Here is a 13,203-nt window from a genome sequence, read left to right as displayed (position 1 = left end):
TTTATAAATGTATTTTATTAAAATAAAAATGCAATGTTGTTATGTAAAAAAAAACAACTAAAAAATTAATCTATAATAATACAAACTTATAAAAATTTATAATATATTTAAATTGACTAAGTAGTTTACATTTTTAATATCCTATATTTGCTTCTTGATTAATAGTCATATTCTGCGAGTTATGTTGACCAGTATTTCCTTTTGATTTTTTTAATTGAACTTTCAATTTTTTATTACCAATTTGGAAACCATTCATTGCTTGAATAGCATTTTGAGCAGATATTGGATTATTATATGACACAAAACCAAAGCATTTACTTAAATTAGTTGTCTTATCAACAAATACTTTAGCAGAAACTAAATTACCAAACTTAGAAAAAATTTGAACTAAATTTTCATCATTAAATTCTTGAGGTAAATGATATATAAAAAGATTACATCCATCATCACCTTTATTTGTACTTCCTGCAACATCACTTTTTGGTACTGATAAAGCATTTAATACACCAGCATAATTTGCTGAATTTGAAAGATTTCCTAGTTGTGGCATTCCTAGAAGTAATTGATTAGCACCAGATAAAAGAAGTGGATTAATTTGACGTTGAAGCATAGCTAATGCATTTAAAGAATTATTACTTGATATATTTGATGAATTCTTTATTGGTGGACTTATAGAATCTTTATTAGATTGATTTAAAGATGACTGATTTTGAAGTAAATTTGCCTGCTGTGATAATAATAATGGTTGAGCTTGTGCAAGTAATGGACTTGTTAATAATGTTTGTTGACAAATAGCTTGAATTTGATTTTGAAGAAGCTGTTGAGTAACCATATTATTTATCAAAAGATTACTAGTATTATTAAATCTTTTATTATCAATTGGTGAAATAGTATTTCTACTAGCAGGTCTTTTTGTTCCTTTTTGTTTATCTTTTTGAACATCAGCAAACTTTACAACCAAATTTGGCCATGTCTAAAAAAATAATTAATAAACATATTATAAAATTCCTTACTGATATTGGACTTATATACTAATATACAAAAAGCAACATATTTGTATAAAATAATGATAATAATAAATTAATCTTTTTTTTTTAATTGAAAACAAAAATGTACCTCTTGCAATTTAACGCCATTCATGGCTTTGATGGCCGCAGCGGCACTAGCACGAGTGCTAAACGTAACAAAACAACATCCTGGAAACAAAACGCAGACAATAATAACATGGACATAAAATTTTTTATATTTTGTTTTTAATAATATATGATACTTATGCACCCATCAAATTGATAAAATATTGTTGTGTCTCATTATTTTTGTATAACATTTTTCAAAGTACATTTCCTTCTAAATCCATTATTTTATTTTATTTTTTTTTATGAAGCGTACAAAAATTTCCTATTGCTGAAGAAGTTGACATATAACTGTGTAAAAAAATATACACTTGAAGCAACAAAAAGGGTTAGGGTGTAAATTCCTTTGAGACTTTGAAGATAGACAATTTGAAAATTAATTTGATGTGCATAAATCAGCATATCTTTAACATTTTATGTTTTTCTAATAAACTTACCTCTACTATTACCACATGTATCTTTTAATATAGAACAATCTTCAATAATGCCAAATTTAGTAAAATGTTCACGAATTTCATCAGCTTCAATAAATTTTGGCACCATTCCAACAAATATTTTGCGATCTTAAAAAATTAATTAATTAATAGATAAGTAAGTTAATAACACTAAAAAAAATTACCATTTCTATTATCACCATCAGCAGGTTTCATTTGAACTTTAAATTGCATACCAGGAAGTTTTCTTACATTATGTAAAGAGCCTTGTGCTTTTAGTGCATCAGCTCTGGTATAATATGTTACAAAACAACATCCTCTACTTTGTTGTGAAGATTTATCTCTTAATACATTAACTTGATAAACATCTCCAAATTCTTCAAATAATTTTCTACAATCATTTTCATTCCATTCACGTGGAATTTGCCCAACAAACATTTTAATATAATCTTTATCTGGAACTCTAGCAATATCTGTTGTTGATGATGATGTTGTTATAGTAATGTTTTCACTTTTTATAATATCCCCGTCAACAGAATTTTGATCAGATCCATTATTTATCGTATTCATTATACTTACGAACAGAATATTATTAATATAGGATTAGTAAAAATAAACAGGCTAAGAATAAACGTATAAATAATAGTTAAAAGAAAAAATAAAATAATAATCACTAATAAATATATATATATATTTATATATATATATATTACTTATAAAAGTAATGAAAAATTTATGATATAAAAAAATGGTAATATAATATATAATACATTTTTGATTTAACATAAAATATATTTTAAAGTATTTTAGGAAAAAAAAAATTTATTTATTGTTTATAGAAGATGGTTAACGAAGTAGAATAAAAAATCTATAAAATTAAAATAATGCCTATTAGATATGACAGTAATTTATAAGGAAAAAAAATTTTTTTTTCTATTATATTGGTACCTCATTTATTTATAACTTAAGTAGACAAACTTGGAGAAATAATATAGTAAGTTTTATTCAAATTTTTAGAGTAATATTTTATAATATTAAAAATAAAAAAAAAGTTTTTTTGAATTATAATGAGACAATGATAAATAATATATTTTAATTATAGTATTAATAAACATTTATTTAAATTTACTAAAAAAAATAAGTTTATTTTTTTAAATAAATTTAATATTATTAATTTTTATTTATTTTTTTTTAAAGTGCTACTTTTTTAAAGTTAATTAATAAGAAATTAATTTATATTATCAATTCAAAAGATATATGATTATGTTACAAAAATAACTAATATATATAATTTTATTAGTTTTTTTCTTGTTTATATATAATAAATGTACATTTATAGTATTTTATCTTTATAAAATATATGAAAACTTAAGATAAATATTTTAAAAATATAAAAGTATAATGGGACTAATATAATGGATGTCGTGGAAATGAACACTTTTAACAAATAGAAAATAGAATAATGCTTATAAAATAGTGAGAATAAAGATAAATGACAAGGATAAAAAGAAAATTAATGGGCAGCAGATCTAAAATATAACTATTAGTAGAGGTAGTGCCGAAATGTCAAGAGAAACAACAGTGATCTTATGGTTATAGATAAGATTACTTATTATATGAAAATGAAGAAAAAAGATATTATTTGAGAATAGAATTTATAACTAAGAAATATTTATAGAATAAATGTGAAAAGCAACCCTATGATTTCATTTATCGTTATTTTTTTTTTTGAATTTTATATTATTTAATAATTATATAAAAAAATATAATGAACAACGATAAGGTACATTTTTATTTTATTATAAAATAGGAGCATCTTATGTAATAGATATAATAAAAAAATTTACTTTTTTTTTCCCAACATTTAAAAGAATAAAAAAAAAAGGAAATGAACTTTTGTAACAATAAATCAACTCTTTTAGATGTCAAGAAAATAGTTATATATTGGATTGATTTATAATACAATTGTATTCTATCTTATATATATACATATAATATTAACATCTTTTCATGATATAAAATAAAAAATTTTATTTCTCATTTGTAATAGTAATACTATAATATATTAAGAAAAGTAAAAAGATTGTAGTATAAAATAAAATACTGAACTATTTTAAAATAATTCTTCATTAATTCATGATCAATTGATTACAAAATGTTATCTAAAAATTTCGTTTAAAAAGAAATGTTATATAAATATTTTCTCTAGATATTATATTATTATACGACTATCCATAGTTGAGCATTTTGATTAAAGAAATAAAATAAAACGAACAACTTATTATTAAAAATTTTAACTATAGTCAATGTAAATTGAAAAAATAAAAAATTAAATGTTTATTGTTCGTTAATAAAAAAAAAAAAGAAAATAAATAATAATATAATAAATATATTTTAAAGAAAGATATCTATAAATAAATTTATGAAATATTTTTTAAAACAAAAAATGTATAAAATCATGATTATATATAATATTTTTAAGAATGTTAAAAGGAACAAACTTTGATATAAATTATTATTATAAAAATGCAGCATTTATATAGTTTTTAATATTATAGTTAAAATAAGAAAAATAAATTATGTTAACAATGACCGATCACTAAAAACTGCATATTAAACAATATAGTACAGAAAGTTTGGACTATACAAAAAACATTAAAATTCAAGGTTATCTTCTGTTAAAAAGAATGTTTCCCTTTTTGTAAAACTAATAATATCTAAATGTACAAATCTATCTATTTCTAAATATACATGCTTAATATATGTGCAAATAATACAAGGCATATTATTAAGAATTGATTGATATAAAAATATATGGTTATATTATGATTAATGTTAGAAAGATGATACACCTTATCTTACACATTAATTAGATGCTTAAAATCACTAAAAATGAATATAATGTTCACATAAAGAATAATATATTTATATAAATTATATATAAACATCTTTTTGCCATAAATACAATTTTCCCTTATCATAAATACATTAATAGTATGGTTTTTTTTATTATATTATTATAGTGAATATAACAATAAACGAAAACAAAAATAAATGATTGGAAAAAAATTATTTAAACTTGTTCTACTATATATTTTTTCTTTCTCTGTCTAATATATATATACATATATATATACATTTTTTAGTTAAAAAAATACAATTTAAATTAATTAATTCTGTCATTTGATGGTATAATTATAATTAAAATAAATGTTAAAATAATAATATTAAAGTGCAAAATATATTATAGTTAATAATTGAATTGTTGATCAAATAATAAATAACCTTAGAAAAAAAATATTAAAATTTAAAGTAACAAATATTTTTATAGTAATTAAAAAAAAATTTTTATTGTTATTTTATTATTATATATATAAGAAATGTTTCACATTTTTAAAAGTTATTTTTTTTAAAAAAATAATATTTAAAATAAAGCATTCAATTATGTTGTTTTTATATTTTAGAAGTTTATCTTTTACATACATGTATATGTATACATATAAACTCATCTTTAAATTTTTGATAAATATATTTTATAACAATATTATATTTAAAAATTAAAAAAATAAATAAAAAAAATAAAAAAAAGTATAGTTATTGTCAATTATTACGCATCAATGATGCGAAAATTGATTTAATTATTAAAGTTATGGAGTAAAGTTAAAGAAATTAATAAATTCCAAATGGTGCACATTTGCAAGAATTTTTCTACTTCTAATATAGTACATTTTTTTTAATATTTTAAATAGCATCTGTTAAAAAAGTAAAAAAAATTTTAGTTTAAGATAAATACCAATTTGTTGGGCAGATTAAATAATCTTAAAATAGTTTATGTCATTTAACTTGTACCATTAAAAAAAAATTATTGAAGTCGTCATAGGCAATGTCATGTATGTTTACGTTAACTTTTGTTGTAGGATAATAGCAGGCACTTCAATGAGTAAAAAGATTCTAATCAGTAGCAATAATATATTATATATTTATATATATATATACATAATTATATATATATATATATATATATCTGTAGATTTATTGGAAAATGTAATGTCTTCTGTTGTTTTTGTTTAATATTAAACCAAAAAGGTCATCTTCATAAAAAGGGTAAATTTAAAAAAAGAAAGAAGAAATATTGCTATCTTTTTTTTGATAATTCAAAATTTTATTAATGTTATGTTTGATTGACAACAAAATCATGAAATTAATTAATATATTTAAGTATAATTGTTATTTTCGTTGAATAATATATAAAATGTTATTATCTTTTCATATATATATATATAACATATATTATAAATAATATTGTTTTAACTAGAAAATATTTTGAACAAAATTCTTAGTTTTTTAAAATATTTTTATTATGTTATATTTGAATAAATTAAGAATATAACTATAAACTATAAAATGTCAATCACGCGTTTATCATAAGAATGTAGAATAATTTTACTTTTAATCAAAACCATGATTAGGTATACATTGTAGTTAAATACAACACTTAAAAAGAAGGTTATTTGATAAGACAGCATACACAGAAATTAAAATCTACAATTTAATTTTATTAAAACTATCTTACTACATAATTTTATAGCTTTTTTTTTTAATCAATTTTTATTTATTTTTAACAACAATATTAACAATTAATTTTCTTATTTTAATACTTTAATTTTTCTAAAAAAAAAGTAAATTATTGTAATTTTATAAAATATTTCAAATTTTTATAAACATAATTATAATATAATTATAAAATTTATTATTTTATAACTTTAAATAGTATTTAGAAAATGATATAATATTGCATAAAATTAGTTAAATGACCTTAGTTATATATTTATAAATTATTATTAATAAAGAAATACAACAAAATGTAGTCTTGTTGATATTAACAACTGTTTTTGCATTCCTATATAATATAATTTTTTTTACCAAATATAATAAATTAATTTTAAATAAAAAAAAACCTACTTTTCTTTTGTAATTTTATTAGATTATATAAAGAAAAAATTTATAACTACAATCAGTAGAAGTTTAACTTTATATTTATTATTTGTTTTACATTACTTAAAAAAGTCACAAAAAAATAATATTAGTAAATTATAATGTAAAAACATCTAAAAATTTTAAAGTTTTAATTTTATTTATTGAATATATGCCTAAACAATCTACTTTTAATTATTTATATTTTTGTACAATTTATTTTGAAAAATATATTTCATGAAATTATATGTTTAGAAAACGTTTTTTCTATTAAAAAATAATTATTCTTAAAATAATACAACTATTTTTAAATGTAAAAATAAGAGTTTTAATAAAATTATTATATAATCACTTGATTTGATTTATAAAATCTGTCATTCAATAACTTAATTATTTTTTTACCTATAATATTATAAAATATATATTTATTTTTTATTGATTTAGTTTATTTATAAATTAAAAATATTACTTAAAATAATTAAAAGCAATTGCGTGTATTTATAATATTATTTTAAATTTTTATAGAAAATTTTTTAAAATGTTAATTATGTATTAAATAAAATAGCCAATCGTCAACTATCTTTATTTTTAAAATTTAAATTGAAAAAAAATTAGTTATTTATTTTTGCATGATTTTTATGTTATTTTGTGAGAGGGATTCATAGGTATTTAAAAAATTGCTGGTTATTTAATTAAGTCAGCTACAAACATTGCGTATTAAAAAAACCTCATTAATTCTGAATTGCCTAATATATAAATTATTCTATGTTCCAAAAAAAAACTTTAATATAATTTTAAAGATCTATAAATATGAATTATATAAACTTAAATAAATAATTATTTTGAGTTTTTTTCATAAATTATATGTAATTTTTTTTTATAGATATAACTATTTTAATTATCTTAATATGTCTTGGAAAAATGCTTTATTAGAGCAAGAATGTGGTGGAACAAATAGTTTGGTAGAACTTTCTAATAATTTTGCTCAAAATAATTCTAAATTACAAAACCAAAGAAATGAAGCAATTAATTCATTATTACCTTCATTATCTAAGGGTGAAGAGGTATGTTTACAGTCACATGTTTAATAAATAACTTTTTATTAGTTTGCTCAAGAATATATGTCAAAAAATATAAATGTTATTCCAGCAAATACATTTGACATGAGAAGTCTTATTGGTGCAATACCACAACAACATAGTAATATTAAAAATAGCTCAAAATTAACGAATGTATGGACCAATGAATTTTTATCTAAACCAAAAACAGTCGATTTTAATACAATTTGGAATCAAACGTTTTCACAAGTTCAGCCACCGATTTTATCAAATCAAGTATCAAATGTATCTTCATGGATAACCTCATATACGCAACAAAGTCAAAATAATAAAAAGGAAGAAATTATGCAAAATATTCCAAAAAATAATATGTGGTCATCAGAATATTTAGAAAAGTTTGATGAAACATCAGATAATTTGGCAAATGAATGGCTCGATGAATTTATGAATAATGTGCCATCACAAATTAATTCAGATGAAAAAATGGATTCTACTTCAAATAATATTTTTACAAATCAAACTGAAGATTATGAGAATGAATGGGATGAATTATTTGATAATAATTCATATTTCTCACAATTAACTCAAGATGAAACAATTTATGAATTTGCACAAGTAAGTTACTAATTATCTTTTTTTTTAATTCTAATTTTTATACATTTTAAAGAATAATCCATTTTTGAACACAGAAAATTCTTTGAATATGGCAAAAACATTAATGAAAAATGGAAATTTATCTGATGCTATATTATATTATGAAGCAGCAGTTCAACAAACACCAGAAGACTCAAATGTTTGGTGTTCTTTGGCACTTTGTCATGCTGAAAATGAAGATGATGTTAGCGCAATTAAAGCTTTCAACAAATCATTATTACTTAATCCTACCAACGAAATAGCTTTACTTGGATATTCAGTTTCATTATCTAATGAATTTAGAGAAAATGAAGCTGTTGAATATTTAGAAAGATGGTTACAAGCTCATACTAAACAGCAAATTTCTCCAGTAACCGATGACATTCGTTATAAATCATCATTTCTTAATAGAGATAAATTTGAAAATGTTGAAAAAGAATTTTTAAATGTAGTTAGAAAAAATTCAGGACAAATTGATGTTGAATTACAAAATGCTTTGGGTATATTATACAATATTGGTAACAATTATCCAAGAGCAATTGATTCTTTAAAATTAGCTGTTACAAATAGACCAGATGACCCAAGACTATGGAATAGATTAGGTGCAACACTTGCTAATGATGACAAAACAACCGAAGCAATAAGTGCATATAGACAGGCATTAAATTTATTTCCAACATATGTCAGAGCACGTTATAATCTTGGTATATCTTGTATGCATCTAAATAGTTATGAACAAGCTATAGAACATTTAGTTTCAGCTATACAATTACAAAAAAATCCTCAATCATCTCCAATTTGGAGTACATTAAGAACTGCTGTTATAAGATTACCTAAAATTGATTCCAATTTAATAGAGGCTGTTGATAACAAAGATCTTAATATGTTTCTTAATAAAATGAAAGAAATATAAACATATTTTAAATAAATATTATACAATTAACTGAATCATTCAAATTCAATTTATAAATGATTTTCCACAAAATATTAGAATAGAAATAATACATTTTATGGAGTCAATTGAAATCTATCTAAAAAAAATTGTGAAAAATGCAAATAAAATTAAAAACTCATTTGTTATAGCTTTTTTTTTAAATTTTAATAAAAACAATTAAAATATTCTTGCAAAATAAATAATACATAAAATATTAAAAATTACAAATTCATCTATTAAAAAATACTTTTTAAAAACAAGGTGTTAGAAAAAGTTATGTTAATGGAAAATATATTTATGGTTATACTTATAAAATAAAACTATCATAATTTATTTATAAACAAAAAAGAAATATTTGTTTGATAATACGTTAATGGCAATTATTTTTAATTAAGTAGAATTTAAGGATATAAAATTAAGATATTAAATTGTTTTTTATCTAAAATTACTATTTAAAAATATTTTTTGACATTAATTTTAAAATACTTGTGTTAAGTTGTTAAAAATAAAAATAATCTAAACTTCGAATATTAATTAGTTAACTAAGTTTTTTAAATATAGAAATAAAAAAATGACCTTTTAGCTTTATTTTACTCTTTATATCAAATCTTTAAGTTTAATTTATTATATCAAATTTTTTCAGATTAAATATTTGATATTTTTTGAAATGTGAGTTGATATTGATATTATAATAAGTAAAGAATTTTTTTTTTGCTTAATAAAATTTAAAATAAATTAAATTTATATACCAATATTTTTTTAATTGTCAATAATTTATTAAATTTTTTGTTTTTGGTAACTTTGACCTTAAAGTTTATTTACTTAAAGCATTATAATCAAATTAAAAAAGGTTTAATGACATAAATATAATATTATAACACTACAACAACCGATTGTATTCATTAAAATGAACATATCCCTTTTTTAATAAAAATATCTCAATTGTTTTTTAAAATTATATCATATATATCTCAAATAATATACATGAATTTTTAATATAGATAGTAATATTTAATAGTTTTTATGGTCAGCTATATGTACAAATTTATTTCAATTTACTAAAAAGAAGATTATAATTTTACATTTTTAGGTTTAATTCTAACAATTTTTATGCATAAATTTTTTTTAATAAAAATCACTAGATAAAAAAAAACATTTCTTATGCAAAATTATCTATCAAATAAAACTTTTGTAATTGAGTTTTTATTATATTTATATCAATATTCAAATATTGATATAATTTTTTAAAAATATCATATGTTTTTTGGTAAAAATAGTTTTATTATAGATTAATAAAATTTATAATTAATATTTTTACTAGAAATTCTTAATATGAACTGGTGATATTAATGTTATTTTAGAAAATAAAAAAAACACTATATACAAAAAACAAAAAAAAATGCTATTAAAAATAATAATATTATTATTATATAATTTTCCAAAAGTCATACTAACTATAATATTTTTGTAATAACCATAGTTTTTAATTTATGTTCATTTTATACTTATTTTTCAGTAGTAATTAGAACTTTTTTTTTTATTATTATATTAATGCAACTTTTTGCTTTGAATTTTTTTTCTTAAAACTATCATTATATTTTATAAATATTGTCATCACATTTTTATTTCGTTGTATTAATAAACTATATTTTTTGTTATCATTAAATTTTGTTTTTTTTTATAAATTTTAATAATTATTAAAATTTTCTAGACATTTTATTGACCAAAACACTACAATAAATATTTAGATATTTAAGTTTTATTTTTAACTTTTAGAAATTTATAATATAGTCATTATTTTTTAAATCATAGCTTCACATTTTATTTTCTTTTGGTTTACGGCCTCTTCTAGGACGTTTTGGTATTTCCTGTTTTCTAAAAAAATAAATAAAAATATATAAAGGTTAAAAATAAAACATACTCTTCAATCTCTTCATTGGCCAATTTTTTTTCCTCTACGTCCATTTTCTGGAGGCCATCATTTTTTTCAGTAGGTAATTTTGGACAATTAGTTTTATCCTTTTTTTTCTTAGAATCTACCAAAACGCGATCTTCCTTTGTTAATGGTAACTTTATATTTTCAATTTTTTGATTATTGTCAGTAATTTTATCGCGTTTTGGTCTACGAGCAACATTATTGTTTGAGCTACAACTGTCAATCGAAATTCCATATCTAAGCAATTTTTCTTTTCTCTCGTTAATTACTTCAAGTAGTTTTTTAATTTTTGAGGAAGTTCTTGGCAACTAAAAAGTTAAAATAATTAAATCAATTAATAAAAAAACAAACCTTGATATCAGGATTTGATTCCTTAGCTATTTTTTTTAAAACTTCTCTTCGTTCCTCAAGAAGTTTATAAGTATCTTCTAAAATTTTCAAAGTATTTATATTATAATAATGCTCAATTTCAATCATTTTTTCCTTTAGTTCCTCATAATCAGTATTAATTATGTTTTCGAATGTGGTTGAAGTTGGATTAAGTATAAATTCATCACTTGATAATTTATCCAAAAATTTGTTTGGTACTTCTTGCTTATTTTTTCTTCTACCAACATTACTTCTGGAAGATTTTGTTGACATTTTGCTAAAAATAAAAAATAATTAATTTTCATAATTTTAGATTACAAATTGTATAATAATACTAAAAATACAAATACTTCTAAGAAAAAATAAAATCATTGAATTTATCATTGTTTTATTTTCATATGGTTATATATGACTTTTATATATTTCTTAACAATCTTCAAGAAATGAATGTAATCTTTTTTGATATATCAAACGTCAAACAATTTACCAAATCAAACGAAAATTCAAAGAAATCATCGTAGCTAAATGTTATTCATGTTGTTATATAGATTTTTATTTACACCATTTTAAGAAATTTATTTGAAGATAAGATAATTAAAGATCAAAGAACATAAATGTTAAAATAAATTTTATTACTTTTATATACAATAAAAAAAGTGTTTTTAATTAATATTAAAAATAATTAAAATGTATAAATTTATAAAAGATAAATTATAAGTTATAAAAAAACTTTTAAAATATATACATATATAAAAAACAATAAAATTTTTTTTACAAAAATAATAATAATTAGCCAATTTTTTTTATTTAAAAAATATATTAAAAAAAAACCATTTTTTTATTAATTTTATACATTATTTGAGATTAATCATTATTACATATAAATTAAACATAGTTACATAAAAAGTGTTACTAAAAATTTTCTCTTTTAAAATATATTCTTTTCTTTTTCAACTTTGCGGGTTGTTAACATTTATAAAAATTGTTAAATTTAAAATTTTATAAATTGTGACCGCACCGCAAATAATTTATGTTTAAAAGTATATAAATCTTTATGAATGTTAATATATAATAATTATATAAATGTACAAAAAATAAATTGTATTTAGTATTATTTTTTATAACATATTAATTAAAAAAATTCTATTTTAAAAATTAAGTTTAAAAAGTTAAATTTTTATTTTATTTGCATTATTAGTTACATAAAATGATATCAGATTAAAAAAATGAGTTTTTTTCATCATTTTTTTCTGATACGTTTTTTTCTAAACCAAAGAATTACTTTTTATTATTAGAAAGCATTGTAATGTTAAAATTTGTGATTTAAATATGCATTATTTTAAAATTCTAGTAATTTCCACCAACACATTTAATATTTTTATGCTTTTGTTAAAACTTTATAAATTATAAAAAATAATTCCATGAAAAATAGATTAACTTTAAATACTTTTAATATTGTGTAGATACTATTTATATACTTTAAATATCTTTTCTACTAAAAATACCTGTATTTTAATAAAAAAATAGAACAAATGTAGTGTTATAAAGTTTTATCATTCAATAAAATTTAACTGTATTAAAGTGTAAAAATAAAACTTTTTTAACACATTTAATTTAACACTCATTATTGATGCTTTTTTTATTTGAAAACAAATTTATTTTAAGAAAAAGATTATTTAAATAAGTTACTATGCTTATTTTTTTTACACTAATATTTTTTTTAAATTTTATT

At 19.2% G+C, this 13,203-nt stretch overlaps 3 protein-coding genes across 3 annotated transcripts; 1 reads left to right on the top strand and 2 right to left on the bottom strand.

The window, feature by feature from the left end:
- Positions 1–133: 133 nt before the first annotated feature.
- SRAE_X000213000 (RNA recognition motif domain and Nucleotide-binding, alpha-beta plait domain-containing protein) lies at positions 134–2,137 on the bottom strand (the record flags this gene model as incomplete). Its single annotated transcript, XM_024644296.1, has 4 exons — positions 134–973; positions 1,117–1,196; positions 1,571–1,696; positions 1,753–2,137. 4 exons carry the CDS (start codon positions 2,135–2,137, stop codon positions 134–136), a joined length of 1,431 nt encoding a protein of 476 aa, XP_024499601.1.
- A 5,312-nt stretch (positions 2,138–7,449) lies between these two features.
- On the top strand, positions 7,450–9,145 carry SRAE_X000212900 (GH08708p; the record flags this gene model as incomplete). The annotated part of the gene is made up of 3 exons (XM_024644285.1): positions 7,450–7,605; positions 7,648–8,214; positions 8,267–9,145. The coding sequence occupies 3 exons, from the start codon at positions 7,450–7,452 to the stop codon at positions 9,143–9,145; spliced, it is 1,602 nt and encodes a 533-aa protein (XP_024499600.1).
- A 1,835-nt stretch (positions 9,146–10,980) lies between these two features.
- SRAE_X000212800 (Hypothetical protein) lies at positions 10,981–11,744 on the bottom strand (the record flags this gene model as incomplete). The annotated part of the gene is made up of 3 exons (XM_024644274.1): positions 10,981–11,041; positions 11,088–11,410; positions 11,454–11,744. 3 exons carry the CDS (start codon positions 11,742–11,744, stop codon positions 10,981–10,983), a joined length of 675 nt encoding a protein of 224 aa, XP_024499599.1.
- Between the last annotated feature and the right edge of the window lie 1,459 nt (positions 11,745–13,203).

The sequence above is a fragment of the Strongyloides ratti genome, scaffold srae_chrx_scaffold0000004 (genome assembly GCF_001040885.1).
Source record: "Strongyloides ratti genome assembly S_ratti_ED321, scaffold srae_chrx_scaffold0000004".
Taxonomy (NCBI): domain Eukaryota; kingdom Metazoa; phylum Nematoda; class Chromadorea; order Rhabditida; family Strongyloididae; genus Strongyloides; species Strongyloides ratti.
This window is presented reverse-complemented; position numbering and strand designations above follow the sequence as displayed.